Source organism: Micromonas pusilla (genome assembly GCF_000151265.4).
Source record: "Micromonas pusilla CCMP1545 genomic scaffold MICPUCscaffold_1, whole genome shotgun sequence".
NCBI classification, from domain to species: Eukaryota; Viridiplantae; Chlorophyta; class Mamiellophyceae; order Mamiellales; family Mamiellaceae; genus Micromonas; species Micromonas pusilla.
Window position 1 is genome coordinate 1,135,953 of NW_003315882.1, and position 14,023 is coordinate 1,149,975.

Sequence of the window (14,023 nt, forward strand, 5' to 3'; positions counted from 1 at the left end):
GCCGGTCGCGGTCGCGCGCTCGTTCTCCTCGAGCGCGCTCGCGATCGCGCGGTTGACGCTCCGCGCGAGCGCGGCGACTTCCGCTCTCCGCCCGCCGTCGTCGCTCGACGTCTTCAGGCCGTCGAGCTCCTCGATCACCTTCCTCGGCACGACGACGCGCGCGGCGAGCGCGTCGACCGATCGGAATCGCTCGCGGAGCATCCGAACGGACGCGCCGCCGTGGCGCACGAGCACGTTCGTGTCCGGCACGACCACGACGATCGCGCCGGCAGCGCCGGCGTCGTCGTCATCGCGATCGAACGCGGAGCGCGGCGGCGGGAGAATGTCCCCGTTCGACGGCATGCACGAGCCTCGGTCCTCCGGGGACGACAGACCGTCGATCGCCGCGCGCGCGCAGCGGAGCTCGTGAAGCGTCATGGCGACGAGCTCCGCGTCGACCTCCATCATGTCCTCGCCGCCATCGTCGTCGTCGCGGACGCGCGCGTCGTCGTCGGCCGCGTCCTCCATGTCGACGTCCATGCCGTCGTCCATCGCGCCGCGCGCCGCTCGTCGCCGCGCGCGCGCCCTCGGGTGTGACGACGAGCGACACATCACGAAGCGCAGCTGAGGTGCGTTCTATACAAACGTTTTTTCACCCATCCTTCGGTTTCAACACTTGATCGCGTCTCCTTTCAACTGACCGGTGAACCGTTTTTGTATGGAATGGCCCTTACGTAGCAGAGAAGCAGGCTGACGGGGACGGTCAATCGATGTTATTTCGCGGAGCGCGCGGGCGGGATGGCGCGGACGTGCGCGCGATGCGGGCGCGTCCAGGCGTCGACGGAGGACGAGACGGAGACGCGATGCGAGGCGTGCGACGCCGCGGTCGTCGCGGACGATGAACCCGCGGCGTCGCGCGACGCGAGCGCGAGCGCGAGCGCGAGCGCGAGCGACGACGGCGAAACGACGACGACGCGGACGTGGAACGCGTTCGCCGGGGACGCGATGTGCGCGGTCGCGAGCGCGTCCTTCCGCGGCCTCGTCGTCGTCGCCGGCGCCGCCGCGGGCGCGGTCGCCGCCGCGATCGCCGCGCGCGCGACGCGGCGAAGCGTGCTCGCGAGCGTCGGCGTCGGCGCCGTCACCGGCGCGGCGACCGCGTTCGACTGGGCGACGTTCGTCGGTCGCGCGACGCCGCTCGAGCTTCGCATCGCGTATCGCGCGCTTCGCGTGTCCGCGTCTCGCGCGGGTTCGTTTTCGTCGAGGTACCCGAGGGATCGCACCGCGGACGTCCTCGCGCGCGCGCTCGAGAGCGTCCGCGCGAACGGCATCGAGCGCTCGCTCGCGAACGGCGACGTGGAGCGCGCGGTGCGCGAGATCATCTCGCACTTCTTCAGGCGCGTTCTATACACTGGTCCCCATACGACCGCGTTGGCGTGGTGAACGCCGATCCTTAAGGACTTTTCCCGGCGCATCTCTCCGCCCATCGCCCCTCGCTTTCAATACCCGCCCTCGATGTCTTTGAACTCCACCTGACGCCTTTGAACTCCACCCCGACGTTCGCTCGTATGGAACGACCCTCAGAACCCCGCGCGAGCGGCGACGCCTGCGGAGGTTCCTGGAGGCGCTCGAGACGCACGGCGCGATGACGTCGCTCGTCGCCGCGGACGTGGACGCGATGACGTACGAGGAGCTCTTGGAGACGTTTGGGCCCGGGGTGGAGGGCGTCGCGGGCGCGCCCGCGGCCGCGATCGACGCGGTCCCGACGTCGACGCTCGCCGCAGATTACGCATGGAAAGACGCGATCTCGGACGTCGAGGCGTCGTCGTGTCGCGTGTGCTTGGACGAGTTCCGCGTTGGGGAGAAAGTCAAGGCGCTGCCGTCGTGCGGGCATCGGTTCCACGCGCCGTGCATCGATAAGTGGCTGCTTGGGAGGAACGCGTGTCCGATGTGCCGCGTCGGGTTGCCGGAGACGCTGTGCGCGATGGCGACGGGGGTTTCGGCGTCGGCGGCGTCGGCGGCGGCGGCGGGGTCGGCGGCGGGGTCGCGGGGGGAGGAGGAGGACGTCGTCGCGGCCGCGGTCGCGCCGTCGTCGGCCGGTTGGTTCGAGTGGGCGCGGCCCTCGGTCGTCGCGCCGTCGTCGTGGTTCGGACGCGGACGAGATAGATGAAGGAAGGCGACGAACGATCGCTCATTCGTAGGCGCGATCTCGGATGAATAAAACGTCGTGACGTCGACGCGCTCGTCATGCGTCCGCCATGTCGTCGTCCTCTAACGCCGCCTTCGCGAGCGTTATCGCCTCCTCCGCGAGCTCCTTCGGCACCCTCCTGAACTCCCCGCCGCTCTGGTCGCAGATCCACGACAGCTCGCACTCGAACGCCTTGTCCTTCTCGTCGTGCGTCGAGTACACGATGCGCGCGAGATGCTTCACCGCGTCGCGACAACTCAGCGACCCGGCCGCGTCCGCCTTCACGAGCTTCTCGATCTCGTTCTTCGCCGCCTGCCTCCCCTTACCGACCGCGGTGCCGAAGTACCGCTGCACCTCGCCGCTCGGCTCGAGCAGATACAGCGCGTAGCCGAGCTCGTGGTCTTTCACCGCGAGGAGCGTGCTGGCGCCGAAGGGCCGCACGGACCAGTACAGCGTGAACATGTGGAGGTAGTGCGCCATGCGATCGGCGAGGATCTTAGCGGGGATCCTGTCGCCGTAGAAGGAGAGGTACTGCGCGCACTCCTGGCGCGCGCGGGTGACGATCGCCCGCGCGTCCGGGGCGAGCCCGGTACCCGCCATCCCGGCGTGGCGGTCGACCGCGGCGATCCGTCGGTTCGACCCGGGGACGAGCATCTTGAACGCGAGGAGCTTCTCGACGCCCAACACGACGCCGTCCTTGCACTTGATCCCGAGCGCGAGCCCGCCGTTGTCCACCGCCTTGCCCGCGTAGTCCACCTGGAAGACCTTCCCGTCGGGGGAGTACGTCGTCGTGGAGAGGTCGTACCCCGTCCCGATGCCGGACATGGTCGCTGCTCACCCGACGCGACGACGACGACGCGCGATCTGGGCTGTTTTCTCGGAGAAGACCGAGGACGCGACGCGCAACCCTAGTGGACGCGAACGCGCGAGATCCGCGGCGGAAGCGGACGCGGCGACGTCGGAGACGCGCGCGAGAAGACCGCGAGGGACGTTCGAGGCGAACGGCGCGATCGACCGCGAGGTCCGCGCGCGTGGGTGTGCCCGCCGCGCGTCGACGCGCGCGGGAGACGACGCGACGGGATGACGACTCCGTTTTGAACGACCGTCTGGGGAGCGGGACGATAGACGACCAGACTGCGAGTGTCAGATCACTGACGTCTTCGAGTCACAGTATTTCCGCCGCCGACGCCGTGAACACCTCATGACGCTACGCCTACTCCGCGCGCGGTCTCGCCCGCGCGCGGCTCCCTCGAAACACCCCCGCCACCCTCTCCGCGACCGCCGCGCCGGCGCCGAGCGCGCGGCCGCCGTGCACCATCACGAGCTCCCACACGCGTTCGCCGAAGAGCTTCCGATACAAACCCGTGATCCACGCGAGAACCGTCCACACGCCGTTCGAAGCGCCCGGCGCCCACCGCTCCTCGCGCGCCCACCGTCCGCGCGGGTGGCACCCGAGCTTCTCCCAGAACCCGCGCGCGGCGTCGCTCGCGTCCGCGGTGAACTCGATCGAAGACAGAAACTTCGCGCTCTTCCAGCCGTAACAGTCCGGGAAGACGAGCCGAGGCCCGCCGTGTTCCTCCGAAAGAACCTCGCCGTCGCCGTCCGTCACCGCGAGGAACGCGTTCGCGCACTCGTCGACGTGCACGCCGACGGCGTACCCGTCCGCGGATCGCTGGAACAGGCACCGCCAGTCCGCGCGCGGGGAGAGCAGCGCGGTGATCGTCGAGAGCGGGACGCCTCGGAACGACAAGCCGCGCGCGCTCCACCCGGTGACGCAGTGCCAGTCGCGCGAATCGAAGCGCGCCCACTCCGCGTTCGGGCACGCGGCTCGGAGCTCGCGCAGGGTCACGCGCCGCGAGCGCTCGCCGCCGTCGCCGAGCCCGTGGAAGTGCACGCCGAAGTCCTCGCCCTCGCGCCACGGGTCGTGCGCGGACTTGTCGGGACGATGGCCGAGGTCGAGGACGACCCACTTCTTCACGAGATGCTGACCGGGCGCGACGGACGACGACGACGACGACGCGCTCGCGCCGTGCGAGGCGCGCGCGCGCTTCTTATCGCGGTCTAACTCCATCAGCCGCTTCTTCTTCTCGATCTCCCGCAGCGCTTTCGCGTCGAGCTCCATCTCGAGCTCGGCCGCCGCGCCCATGGTGGCGGGCGGTGCGCACTGGACTGGACCTGACCACTGTCTCGGACAGGACGAACAGAACTGAAAGTACATCTGATCGACAGGATTTGACTGGGATTTGACTGCGAAAAGAGAGCCCCCGATACCCGAGAAGTTTGAACGACGACCACCACCACAAACGAGCGCGCCGGCATGGCGAGCTCCGACGACATGGCGCGCTTGGACGTCTCCACGGACCTCGCGTGCGTGATCCTCTCAAAGATCCATGACGTCCCGACGCGCGCGGCGCTGATGTGCGTGTCGCGGGTGTGGCGCGAAGCGGGGAAAGAAAAGACGTCTTTTCCTAAGGAGCTCGACTTCACCACGGTCCCCAACCTCGCGAACGCGACGTACGAGAAGATCGCCGCATTCATGGATCGCATCGAGGGAATCCACATCAGGCTGCCGCCGGGCTCCGAATGGCCCCGTAAAAAGCTCCACGACGGGGTCGCGCTCGACCGCATGCGACTCAAGGGGACGACCGTGGCGTCCTGGGAGTTGACACCCCTGGATTTTTACGTGAAGCACGACCGCAGAAAGGTCAGGGCGTTCGATAATGGCCCGTTCGACGTGTGGTGTTGCGGAAATAATTGCGACACTATTCTCGATAACGAAAGAAAACACAGCGTGTGCATCGCTTGTGATGGAAAAGACACGCACGTCTTGTGTGTAGGCTGCGCCGACGCAGACACATACCATATGTTCTGCGAAAAGTGCAACGCGTTCGACTGCAACGAAAACTACATGGAAGAGTGTGCCAATTGTGAAGGGTGGATTTGCATGGAGTGCTCTTTCATCTGCAATCAATGCGATAAAACATTTTGTTACGATTGCAATTTTGGTATGTGCTGCAGCGGATCGTACAAGTGGAAGAATGGTAAAGCATGTTACCGGACGTACTGCGAAGACTGCGCATTCGGTGAGATTTTTTTCTGCGAGGCGTGCCAAGGGGACTGGTGCGAAAAGTGCAACGACTCCTTCGTGTGCTTCGGATCGGACGAGCAGAAAGGCTGTTCGGTAACGAGATGTGTTGATTGCCAATCGCATGGATGGACCCGCGAGTTGGACGAGCTGGCGAAAGCGAGGCGTAGGGCGCCGGTGTGAGAAGTGCAGCCCAGACTGGTTCCCGTACAACGGCCTTTGCGAGTTATGTGTGAACGTGTGAGAACCCCGCGGTGAGTCAGCGTGAATACGAGCGTAGCACAGACAGTTTTGATTGAGACGAGAGGAAGCACACGGCACGACACTAAGGTATTCTTGACATCCGCGCGCTACGCTACGCCCTAGTCTTACTCCATCGCACCCTCACAACAGCGGGTACGTCACCCCGGTCTCGCGCTCCAAAATCTCCCACAGCCGCTTCCGGTCCTCGAGCTCGACCCCGCCCGGTGTTTCCCTCAGCGTTCGGTTCACGTAATACCCGCCGCGTTCGCTCTCCGGGACGCTCGCGTTGCCGAACCTCTCCCTAGTCAAGAGCTCGAACTGGTCGTTCGCCTCGAACGTCTCGATCCCGCACGGACCCCACCCGGCGAGGAGCATCTTCGTGTTCACCGTCCCGGGGTCGCACGCGAGGACGGCGACGTCGCGCAGCGGCGAAGGTTCCCCCCCCTTCGCCGCCGCCGCGGCCACGCGCTCGTACATCTCGAACGAGAACAGCTTCATCATCGTCTTCGAGTGGCAGTAGCTCGCGTGATTCGAGAAGCTCTTCTCGCACTCGAGGTTATCGAAGTCTATCTTCGACGTCTGCGATATCGACGCGACGTTCAGGATTCGAACGTCCGCCGCGCCGCCGCCGCCGCCGCCGCCGCTCGCTCCGCTCGCCGCCGCCGTCTCGACCAAGCGCGGTAAGAGCAGCCCGGTGAGCAGATACGGCGTCAGGACGTTCACCTGAAACGTCCGCTCGTGGCCGTCCGCCGTGACGTGCCTCTTCGGCTCGAACACGCCGGCGTTGTTGTCGAGGAGGTCCAACGACGCGTGTCGCTCCAGCACCTCCGCGGCGAGATCGCGCGCGTCCTGAAGCGAGTCGAAGTCTCGGACGTAGCTCCCGACGACGCCGCCGCCGCTGTCGCCGGCGACCGCGTTCACGCGCTCGCACGCGGCGTCCACGCGCTCGCTCGAGCGGCCGTGGACGATGACGCCGTGGCCGCTCGCGGCGAGGAGGGAGGCGGTGTGGAGCCCGATCCCGTCGGTGCTGCCGGTGACGAGCGCGATCTTCTGCCGTTTCGTCGTCCCGAACGCTCTGCCGGCGTCGGAGGACGATTCCGCGGACGCGGAGGACGTCGTGAGGCGGCGGGATGGACGCGGGACGGACGCGCGCGTCAGCGACCGCGCGGCCGCGGCGACGGAGCCCGCCATCGCTCACCGCCGCGCGCGCGAAAAGTGGCGTCGCGAGTTTCGTTCGAGAGCCGGATACCGGAAGCTGCGAGCTGTCGCGAAACTCGCGTCCCCCCTCCATTCAGTTCGTCGACGCGCGCGCGCACGCTCGGAATAATGAGCGACAGCAACGATGCCGAGCCCGCGGTTCTCGTGCCGAGCCCGCGCGGGTCCCCGCTGAAGCTCGAAGTCACGCGCCTGAAAGGTCCGTCGCGTTCGCGCCCGTCCGTCGTCCGCGATCGAACAGAACGCGGGGCGAGAGGGAAAAAAAAACCACGAACCACGACGCGAGCGATCGACCGCAGCCTTCCCCGCGCCGCGTCCACGCGCTGACGCGACTTCCCAACCCCGACCCTCCGCGCGCGCAGGCGAGCTGAAGGAAGCGACGGAGAAAGCGGAGAGCTACCGCGTGAAGCTCCAAGGCGCGGTGAAGAAGGGGAAGGCCATCCAGGCGGAGCGCGAACAGCTCAAGAAGCAGCTCGAGGGGTCCCAGAAAACCGATGGCGACGCCGCAAACGCCGCCGCCGCGGAGAAGGCGACGTCCGACGCGGAAGCGGAACTGACGTCCCTGCGCGAGCGCGTCGCCGCCGCGGAGAAGGCGACGTCCGACGCGACCGCGAGAGCGAAAGCCGCGGAGACGAAACTCGCGGTGACGACGTCGATGCGCGAAGCCGCAGCGACGGCGGCGGCGGCGAAGGATGACGCCGCGTCCGACGCCGCCGAACGCGCCGCCGCCGCCGAGTCCGCGCTCGCGGCGCTCCGCGACGAGCTCGCGGCGGAGAAGCGAGCGACCGTCGCGCTCGAGGAGTCCGCGCGCGCGGCCGCGAGGGAGGCGGACGAGGCTGTCGCGCGCGCGGAGCGGCTCGACGCCGAGCTCGCCGACGCGCGAATGCGACTGGAACGCTCGCGACGACGCGAAGTCGAGGCGTCCGTCGGCGGCGCGACCGCCGCCGACGCGGAGCGACGCGCGGAGGAGGCGGAGGCGGAGGCGGAGCAGCTCAGAGAAGAGATCGCGATCGCGAGGGACGCTGCGAGCGCCGCGGAGGAGGAGCTGCGACGGCTCGGCGGGTTGAGCGAGACGGAACGCGTCGCGGCGGAGGCGTCGCGGCGCGCGGCGGAGAGGTGCGCTCATTTCTTTTTGCATTCGCTCTTCACCCATCGCTCGGTTCGGTTTCAACACTCGATCGCGTGGGTTCCTTTCAACTGCTGACTGATGAATGAACATTTTTTGCATGAAATGAACGACCGTCAGCGAAAAAGAACGCGCGGCGGCGGCGCGCGTCGCCGCGGAGGCGTCGGTCGCGGACGCGGACGCGCGGACGGCCGCCGCGGAGGAGCGCGCGGCCGCCGCGGACGCGGAGAGCGAGCGGCTGCTTCAGGAGTCGGACGAGCGGAACCGCCGGTTCGCGCGTCTGCAGGCGTCGTTCGTCGCGAAGGAGGCGGCGCTGAATGAAAAAATCGACGAGCAGTCGCGCGCGCTGAGGCGCGTTCTGGTTACACTGGTTCCCATACGACCGCGTCGGCGTGGTGAACGCCGATCCTTAAGGACTTTATCTCCCGTCGTTTCGCTCCGCCCACCCCCCGCTTTCAATCCCCGCCCTCGACGCCTTTCAACTCCACCTGACGCCTTTCAACTCCACCCCGACGTTCGCCTGTATGGAACGACCCTCAGCGCCGGCAACGACGGCGCGCGCGCGAAGCTTCGCGCGATGGAGGACGAGGTCGCGGACCTGAGGGACGCGCTCGCGGCGAGCAAGAGGGAGGCGACCGCGGCGATCGCGCGATCAGCCGCCGCGGAGGCGGCCGCCGCGGAGACCGCGGGCGGGGAAGCGAAGACGGCGGCGGCGCTGAGAGAACGCCTCGCCGCCGCGGAGGCGGAGGCGGTCGGCCTGCGCGCTGAGGTGAACGACGCGAATGCGCGCGCGGGGGGCGGGGACGATCGGTCCGCTCGCGCTCGCGTCGCGCAGCTCGAGAACGCGCTGAAGGACGCGAGGCAGGAGACGAACGAGGCGCGGCGGGAGGCGGAGGACGCGCGCCGACGCGCCGCCGCCGCCGCCGCCGCCGCCGGCGAGGTCCAGCCGGCGACGAGTTCGAGCTCCGGCGGCGGCGCGAGGGAGCTCGCCGCGTCGGAGGCGACCGCGCAGCGCCTCCGCGCGACCGTGGAGGCGCTCGAGAGAGATAACAAGAGCCTTCAGTGGCAGGTCGCGATGACGCAGAGCGGCGGCGGCGGCGCGACCGGCGGCGTCGCCACCGCGGCGGGGAAGGGCGTCGCGAAAGGCGCGCGACCGGGCGGGCTTCTCGCGACGTCGACGACGGACGGACCGGGGGCGTTGCCCGCGCTGAAGCGTCACAAGAGGGAGATTTTCATCGCGTACCTCGTGCTCTTGCACGTGTACACGCTGTCGCTCGTGACGCGCGCGTGTTGATTGGGAGGGTACGACGCGAACGTTTCGCGGATAGAGTCTGCGCGAACGGGCAGATATTTTCTGGATATTTTTGTGAGAATCTCCACACGCTCACGCGTGCGGTTTAATACAACGAGAACGCGTCTGCGCGGGCGCTTTCGCCCCCTGTCACGCTGTCGGTGGTCACTTTTCGAGGGCGACGATGACGGCGCTGAAGTCGTCGTCGTCCTTCCCTTTCCCTTGCGCGACCTTATACATCTCGTTCGCCGCGTTCGCGACGGGCATCGTGACGTCCAACTTCTCCCCGAGCTCCAACGCGAGGCGCATGTCCTTCTGCTGGTGCTTCAGCGGGAACGCGGGCGGGAACGCGCCCTTGATCATGTTCGGCCCCTTGAGCGCGTACATCGGCGTGTTGATGGCGCCGAGCGAGATGACCTCGAGGAGCGTCTCTCGATCGAGCCCGGCTTTTTCCGTGAGCGTCAACCCCTCCGCGAAGGACGCCATCATGCTCCCCATGACGCTGTTCACGACGAGCTTCATGTTCGCCCCGGCGCCGACGTCGCCGAGGAAGAAGTGCGCCTTCCCCATGACCTCCAGGTGCGGCGCGACGCGGTCGTACAGCTGGCGGTCGCCCGCGGCGAGGAAGATGAGGGCGCCCTGCTCCGCGGGCGCCTTCGAGCCGCTCACGGGGGCTTCGAGGAACATCGCGCCGGTGCCGCGGACGAGGGCGGCGATCTCCGTGGACGTCGCCGCGTCCACGGTGGAGACGTCGACGTAGCCCTTGCCCGCGGAGAGGCCCGGCGCGGCGGCTTCCGCGCACGCGAGCGCGGCGGCGGGGTCGCTCACCATGACGAAAATCACGTCGGATTTCTCGCACGCCTCCGCGGCGGACGCCGCGAGCGTCGCGCCCTCCGCGACGACCGGGTCGCACGCGCTCGCGGTGCGGTTCCAGATCGTCACGCCGTGGCCAGCCTTGAGGAGGTTCTTCGCCATCGGCACGCCCATGATCCCGGCGCCGATGAATCCGACGCGGATAGTCTCGGAGGAGGACGCCATCGCGCCGTCTTCGCCGCCGGCGAGCTTCGCGAGTACCGCGTCGACGTCCGCTTGCGACTTGACGCCGTTCACGATCGGCCCGTCGTCGCCGTTGATCTGAACGTTAGGCCCCAAGCCGCACTCGTCCAGGCACACCTGCGTGGTGACCTCGAGCGAGGCGTCCGCGGCGGCCGCGGCTTCGAAGAGCGCGACGGTGCGGTTCGATCCCGCGCGCTTGCACTCCTTGTTCACGCAAACCTTGACGCGCTTGCACGGCTCCGCGGAGGCGGAAACGCGGACGACGCGGCGGGGGCGGGTGACGACGACGGCGCGCGGAGAGAGGCGCGGCGACGGTGCGAGTATCGCGGACATCCACGGGCGGACGCGCGTCGATTTCTGTCGTCGCGAGGGTTTCGGAGCTGGAGGGTGCAGAGATTCCTTTGAGTTCGTTATCCACGGGTCCGAGACGCGTTCACGTTAAGCTGTTAAGAATACCTACCAAAGGCGCGGGACGGTCCGCGCTCGACCGCGCCCCGACGCGCGCTCTAGTCGTCCTCGTCCCAGTCCTTCGCTCGCCTCGACGCGCTCTTCTTGCTCTTGGAGTCGGAACCGCTCCCGCCGCCGCCGCCGCCGCCGTCGCCGCCGCCGTCGCCTTCGTCCTTTTTCTTCTTCTTCGACGCCTTCTTCGCAGCCTTCTTCTTCGCGTTCTTCGCCGCGCGTCGCTTCGCTTCGCCGTCGCTCTCGCCGTCGCCGGACCCCTCGTCCGCGTCCGCGTCCGCGGCGGCGACAGCGACCGCGACCGTCTCTTTCGCGCCCGCGCTCGACGGCGCCGGCGGCGGCGCCGGAGACCTCGCCTTCGCCGCCGTCGGCGACCCCGTCGGCGTGGTGTCGTACAACGGGTTCGTCGTCGCCGGCGTCCCTCCCCCGACGGGCGGCTCGTCGTCGTCGTCGTCCGCGGCGGGGGACCCGAACGCCGCGGCGATCGCCGCCGGGTCGTTCAGATCGAACCCGGGACCCGGCGGCGGCGCCGACCCCGGCGCGGCGCGTCTCGGCGTCGCCGTCTTCGCCGTCGGGTTTTGTTTTTCAATCGCCCCGACGCCGAAGAACGGGTCCTCCTTCTCGCCGCCGGCGCCGGCGTCGCCGCCGCCGTCGTCCCTGTCGTCGTCGTCGTCCGCGACGTCGAACTCGATGTCGCTGTCGCTGTCGCTCGACCCCCCGCTCCCGTCGCTGCTCTCGTCCCACCGCACCTCGACTTTTTTCTTCTTCTCGCGGCCGCCGCCGTCGTCGTCGTCGTCGTCGTCGTCGTCGTCCCAGAACGGCCGCGCGTCGCCGCCGCCGCCCCCGGGGAGGTCGTCGTCGCTGCCTCCGCCCCACCCGTCGCCGTCGTCGCCCGCGTCGCTCCCGTCGCCCGCGCGCGGGGTGTCCTCCTCGTCGAAAAACTTATCCATGCTCTTCTCCCCGCCCGGCATGTCCCCCGGGCGCACGCCGACGTCGTCCTCGTCCAGATCTTGCCCGCCGAACGCCGCGGCCGCGGCGCCGCCGCGACCGGTGAGGTGATTGAACTGCGGCGCCGTGCGCTCGCGCTCCGCCGCGTCGAAATTCCCTTTCTTCTCTCGCGTCACGAGCGACGCGAGGCCGCTGCCGAGCTTTTCGATCGAAACCGACTCCTTCGCCGCCTCGATGATCTCCGCCGGCGTCGTCGCCGCGAGCGTGGAGACCCCGGTGTAGACCGCACCGAGCGCGGCGCCGCCGAGTAAGATGGGCGCCTCCCCGAGCGTCGTCTTCGAGAGCTTCTCCCACGTCACCGTGGGCTCGGGCGGCGGGCCGGTCTCCTTCTTCTTCTTCGTCTCCTTATTCTTTTCCTCGAGCGCATCCGCCGCCGCGGACGCGGACGCGCGTCCCTGCGTCGCCTCGATCTTCCGCTCGTACGCCTCGTACGCGTTCCCCTTGACGTGCTTCAGCGCTTCCTGCGCTTGCACGATCGCCTTCGTGTTCAGCGCGACGGCTTGCTCCAACGCCGCGCGTTTCAAGCACAGAAACGGAATGTGCAGAAACGTCGACAGCGCCTGAAGGCCGTAGCAGTTTAACAGGCTCGTCTCCATCACGAACGGCCGGAACGGCCTCCCCTTGAACGCGTACCCGCAGTCCGCCTCGACCTCGTCCGCTCGCAGCAGCCGCTTCGACGCCGGGTAGTCGCGGAAGTTCAACAGAATCGCCGTGGGGACGTGTTCCGGCGCGGCGGCGAGCTCTCGCTTGGCGTACTCGTACGTCCACCGCTTGGACGGATCCACCAAGAACACCGCCGCGTGCGCGCCCTTGTACACGTCGATCACGCTCGCATCCAACGGGTACGTGTGCCCGCCCTCTTTCGCGCCCATCATCACGTGACTCTCGCTCGCTCTCGCGCCGTCGTGGGCCATCGTCTTCAGAGCATCCGAGACGGCGCGCTTCGCAGCCTTGTCGACGACGTCCCAGACCTCGAGCATGACGTTGTCCTCCGGCGACGACCGCGCGGTCCACTTGATGTGCGACGTCTTGATCTCCGGCGTGGGCGTGTACTCCGGGATGAACGTCCCGCCGCGCAGGCGGCGCATGAGCGTCGACTTCCCCGTCCCGATGTCGCCTCGCAGGACGACTTTGAAGTTGAATTTGGCCCCCTTGGCGTACTTTTGTCGAAACTCCGCATCCATGGAGGCGATCCCGCGCTCGCGCATCTGCTCCTCCGTGAGCTGCACCGCGGGCGGGGGGGCGTTCGCGGGCTGCGACGTCGTGCCTCCCATGAGGGAGGACACGTCGGGGAGCCACCCGAACCACGACATCGCGTGCGCCGCGCGCGTGCGCCGCGCGTGTGTCGCGTCGATTCTGTCGCTGACGTTCTGTCCTGACTGTTGTCGCAGAAATTTGTTGGTTTCGGCAGGGCGGCGGATCTCGCGGAGAAACGACGAGACTTTCGGCGGCGTAGGGTAGGCGCGAAGGAGGAGGGACGACGCGGCGCGGGCGATGTTCGCACTCGAGAGGGATGCCATTGACAAGAACGCGCGGCACGCGACGCGACCCTAAGCGGTCGCGCCGTCGTCACTCGCGTCGCTCGAGCCGCCGCCGCCGCCGTCGTCGCCGCCGCCGCCGTACACGATTAATTACATCTCACCTCCCTGCCTTCTTCGCGGCTTTCGCGAGCAGCGGGTTGCTGTTGGACAGCGACCGATCCTTCGCCGCTTGGCGCTGCTTCGCCTTGCGCGCTTCCTCCGCGGCGACCGCGGCGGCGCCTTCTTCGCTGGACGCCGCCAGCGCGGCTCTCTGCGCGTCCTTCGCCGCCTTCTTCGCGGCCATCGCGGCGGCGTCTCTGCGGTCGGACAGAAATCGATCGGGAGAAAACAGAGTGAGCGATCCATCCGAGAGATAGATCTCGCCGGCGGCGGGAGGGGACGCGACGTCGAGCGTAGAGGACGCGCGCGAGAGGCGCGCACCGCTCCGCGCGCTGCTGCGGGGTCAGCCCCTCGGTGTTTCCTTTGTTCTGTCCCTGCGACTTCTTCTGGTTCTTCTCTTTGCTCTGCTCGCGGCTGAGTCCTCGCGCCATCTTCTATCACGCGGGACGGAGGAGGCGGCGGTCTGACGAATGAATTCGGAGCGAGAGGCGTCCTTCGGTCGCGGACGCGGGGTCGACGACGCGGTCGCGCCGACGCGGAGACGCGCGATGAGTGGTCGCGCGGTGGTGTCCCGGAGGATGACAACGCGGCCGTGGAGCGCGCGCGAGCTTGTGCGCGTCTTCGAGCGCGAAAACAAAGACGCGCCCACGAATCCGCGAGAGCGAGACGAGACGAGGTCGATGCGGCGACTCAACAGAAAGGAGGACGCGGATTTCTTTCTTTCTTTCGGACGCGT

General features: G+C 68.1%; 10 protein-coding genes across 10 annotated transcripts; 4 read left to right on the forward strand and 6 right to left on the reverse strand.

Moving 5' to 3' along the window:
* Nucleotides 1-777: 777 nt before the first annotated feature.
* Nucleotides 778-1,419, forward strand: MICPUCDRAFT_50362 (uncharacterized protein; the record flags this gene model as incomplete). The annotated part of the gene is made up of 1 exon (XM_003054989.1): nucleotides 778-1,419. One exon carries the CDS (start codon nucleotides 778-780, stop codon nucleotides 1,417-1,419), a length of 642 nt encoding a protein of 213 aa, XP_003055035.1.
* A 202-nt stretch (nucleotides 1,420-1,621) lies between these two features.
* MICPUCDRAFT_50363 (uncharacterized protein) lies at nucleotides 1,622-2,146 on the forward strand (the record flags this gene model as incomplete). The annotated part of the gene is made up of 1 exon (XM_003054990.1): nucleotides 1,622-2,146. The coding sequence occupies one exon, from the start codon at nucleotides 1,622-1,624 to the stop codon at nucleotides 2,144-2,146; it is 525 nt and encodes a 174-aa protein (XP_003055036.1).
* Nucleotides 2,147-2,175: 29 nt separating this feature from the next.
* Nucleotides 2,176-3,194, reverse strand: MICPUCDRAFT_50364 (uncharacterized protein). Its single transcript, XM_003055523.1, has one exon. The coding sequence runs from the start codon at nucleotides 2,987-2,989 to the stop codon at nucleotides 2,222-2,224; it is 768 nt and encodes a 255-aa protein (XP_003055569.1). The 5' UTR covers nucleotides 2,990-3,194; the 3' UTR covers nucleotides 2,176-2,221.
* A 183-nt stretch (nucleotides 3,195-3,377) lies between these two features.
* Nucleotides 3,378-4,310, reverse strand: MICPUCDRAFT_50365 (uncharacterized protein; the record flags this gene model as incomplete). Its single annotated transcript, XM_003055524.1, has 1 exon — nucleotides 3,378-4,310. One exon carries the CDS (start codon nucleotides 4,308-4,310, stop codon nucleotides 3,378-3,380), a length of 933 nt encoding a protein of 310 aa, XP_003055570.1.
* A 171-nt stretch (nucleotides 4,311-4,481) lies between these two features.
* On the forward strand, nucleotides 4,482-5,432 carry MICPUCDRAFT_50366 (uncharacterized protein; the record flags this gene model as incomplete). Its single annotated transcript, XM_003054991.1, has 1 exon — nucleotides 4,482-5,432. One exon carries the CDS (start codon nucleotides 4,482-4,484, stop codon nucleotides 5,430-5,432), a length of 951 nt encoding a protein of 316 aa, XP_003055037.1.
* Nucleotides 5,433-5,633: 201 nt separating this feature from the next.
* MICPUCDRAFT_12743 (uncharacterized protein) lies at nucleotides 5,634-6,683 on the reverse strand (the record flags this gene model as incomplete). The annotated part of the gene is made up of 1 exon (XM_003055525.1): nucleotides 5,634-6,683. The coding sequence occupies one exon, from the start codon at nucleotides 6,681-6,683 to the stop codon at nucleotides 5,634-5,636; it is 1,050 nt and encodes a 349-aa protein (XP_003055571.1).
* Nucleotides 6,684-6,818: 135 nt separating this feature from the next.
* MICPUCDRAFT_50368 (uncharacterized protein) lies at nucleotides 6,819-9,127 on the forward strand (the record flags this gene model as incomplete). Its single annotated transcript, XM_003054992.1, has 3 exons — nucleotides 6,819-6,906; nucleotides 7,070-7,823; nucleotides 7,954-9,127. 3 exons carry the CDS (start codon nucleotides 6,819-6,821, stop codon nucleotides 9,125-9,127), a joined length of 2,016 nt encoding a protein of 671 aa, XP_003055038.1.
* Nucleotides 9,128-9,194: 67 nt separating this feature from the next.
* MICPUCDRAFT_30929 (uncharacterized protein) lies at nucleotides 9,195-10,162 on the reverse strand (the record flags this gene model as incomplete). Its single annotated transcript, XM_003055526.1, has 1 exon — nucleotides 9,195-10,162. One exon carries the CDS (start codon nucleotides 10,160-10,162, stop codon nucleotides 9,290-9,292), a length of 873 nt encoding a protein of 290 aa, XP_003055572.1. The 3' UTR covers nucleotides 9,195-9,289.
* A 524-nt stretch (nucleotides 10,163-10,686) lies between these two features.
* Nucleotides 10,687-13,167, reverse strand: MICPUCDRAFT_50370 (uncharacterized protein; the record flags this gene model as incomplete). The annotated part of the gene is made up of 1 exon (XM_003055527.1): nucleotides 10,687-13,167. The coding sequence occupies one exon, from the start codon at nucleotides 13,165-13,167 to the stop codon at nucleotides 10,687-10,689; it is 2,481 nt and encodes an 826-aa protein (XP_003055573.1).
* A 118-nt stretch (nucleotides 13,168-13,285) lies between these two features.
* On the reverse strand, nucleotides 13,286-13,471 carry MICPUCDRAFT_50371 (uncharacterized protein; the record flags this gene model as incomplete). The annotated part of the gene is made up of 1 exon (XM_003055528.1): nucleotides 13,286-13,471. One exon carries the CDS (start codon nucleotides 13,469-13,471, stop codon nucleotides 13,286-13,288), a length of 186 nt encoding a protein of 61 aa, XP_003055574.1.
* Between the last annotated feature and the right edge of the window lie 552 nt (nucleotides 13,472-14,023).

Bases quoted from the DNA above. Each gene is read 5' to 3' on its own strand.
- MICPUCDRAFT_50364 (XM_003055523.1), bottom strand. From the start codon at position 2,989: ATGTCCGGCATCGGGACGGGGTACGACCTCTCCACGACGACGTACTCC.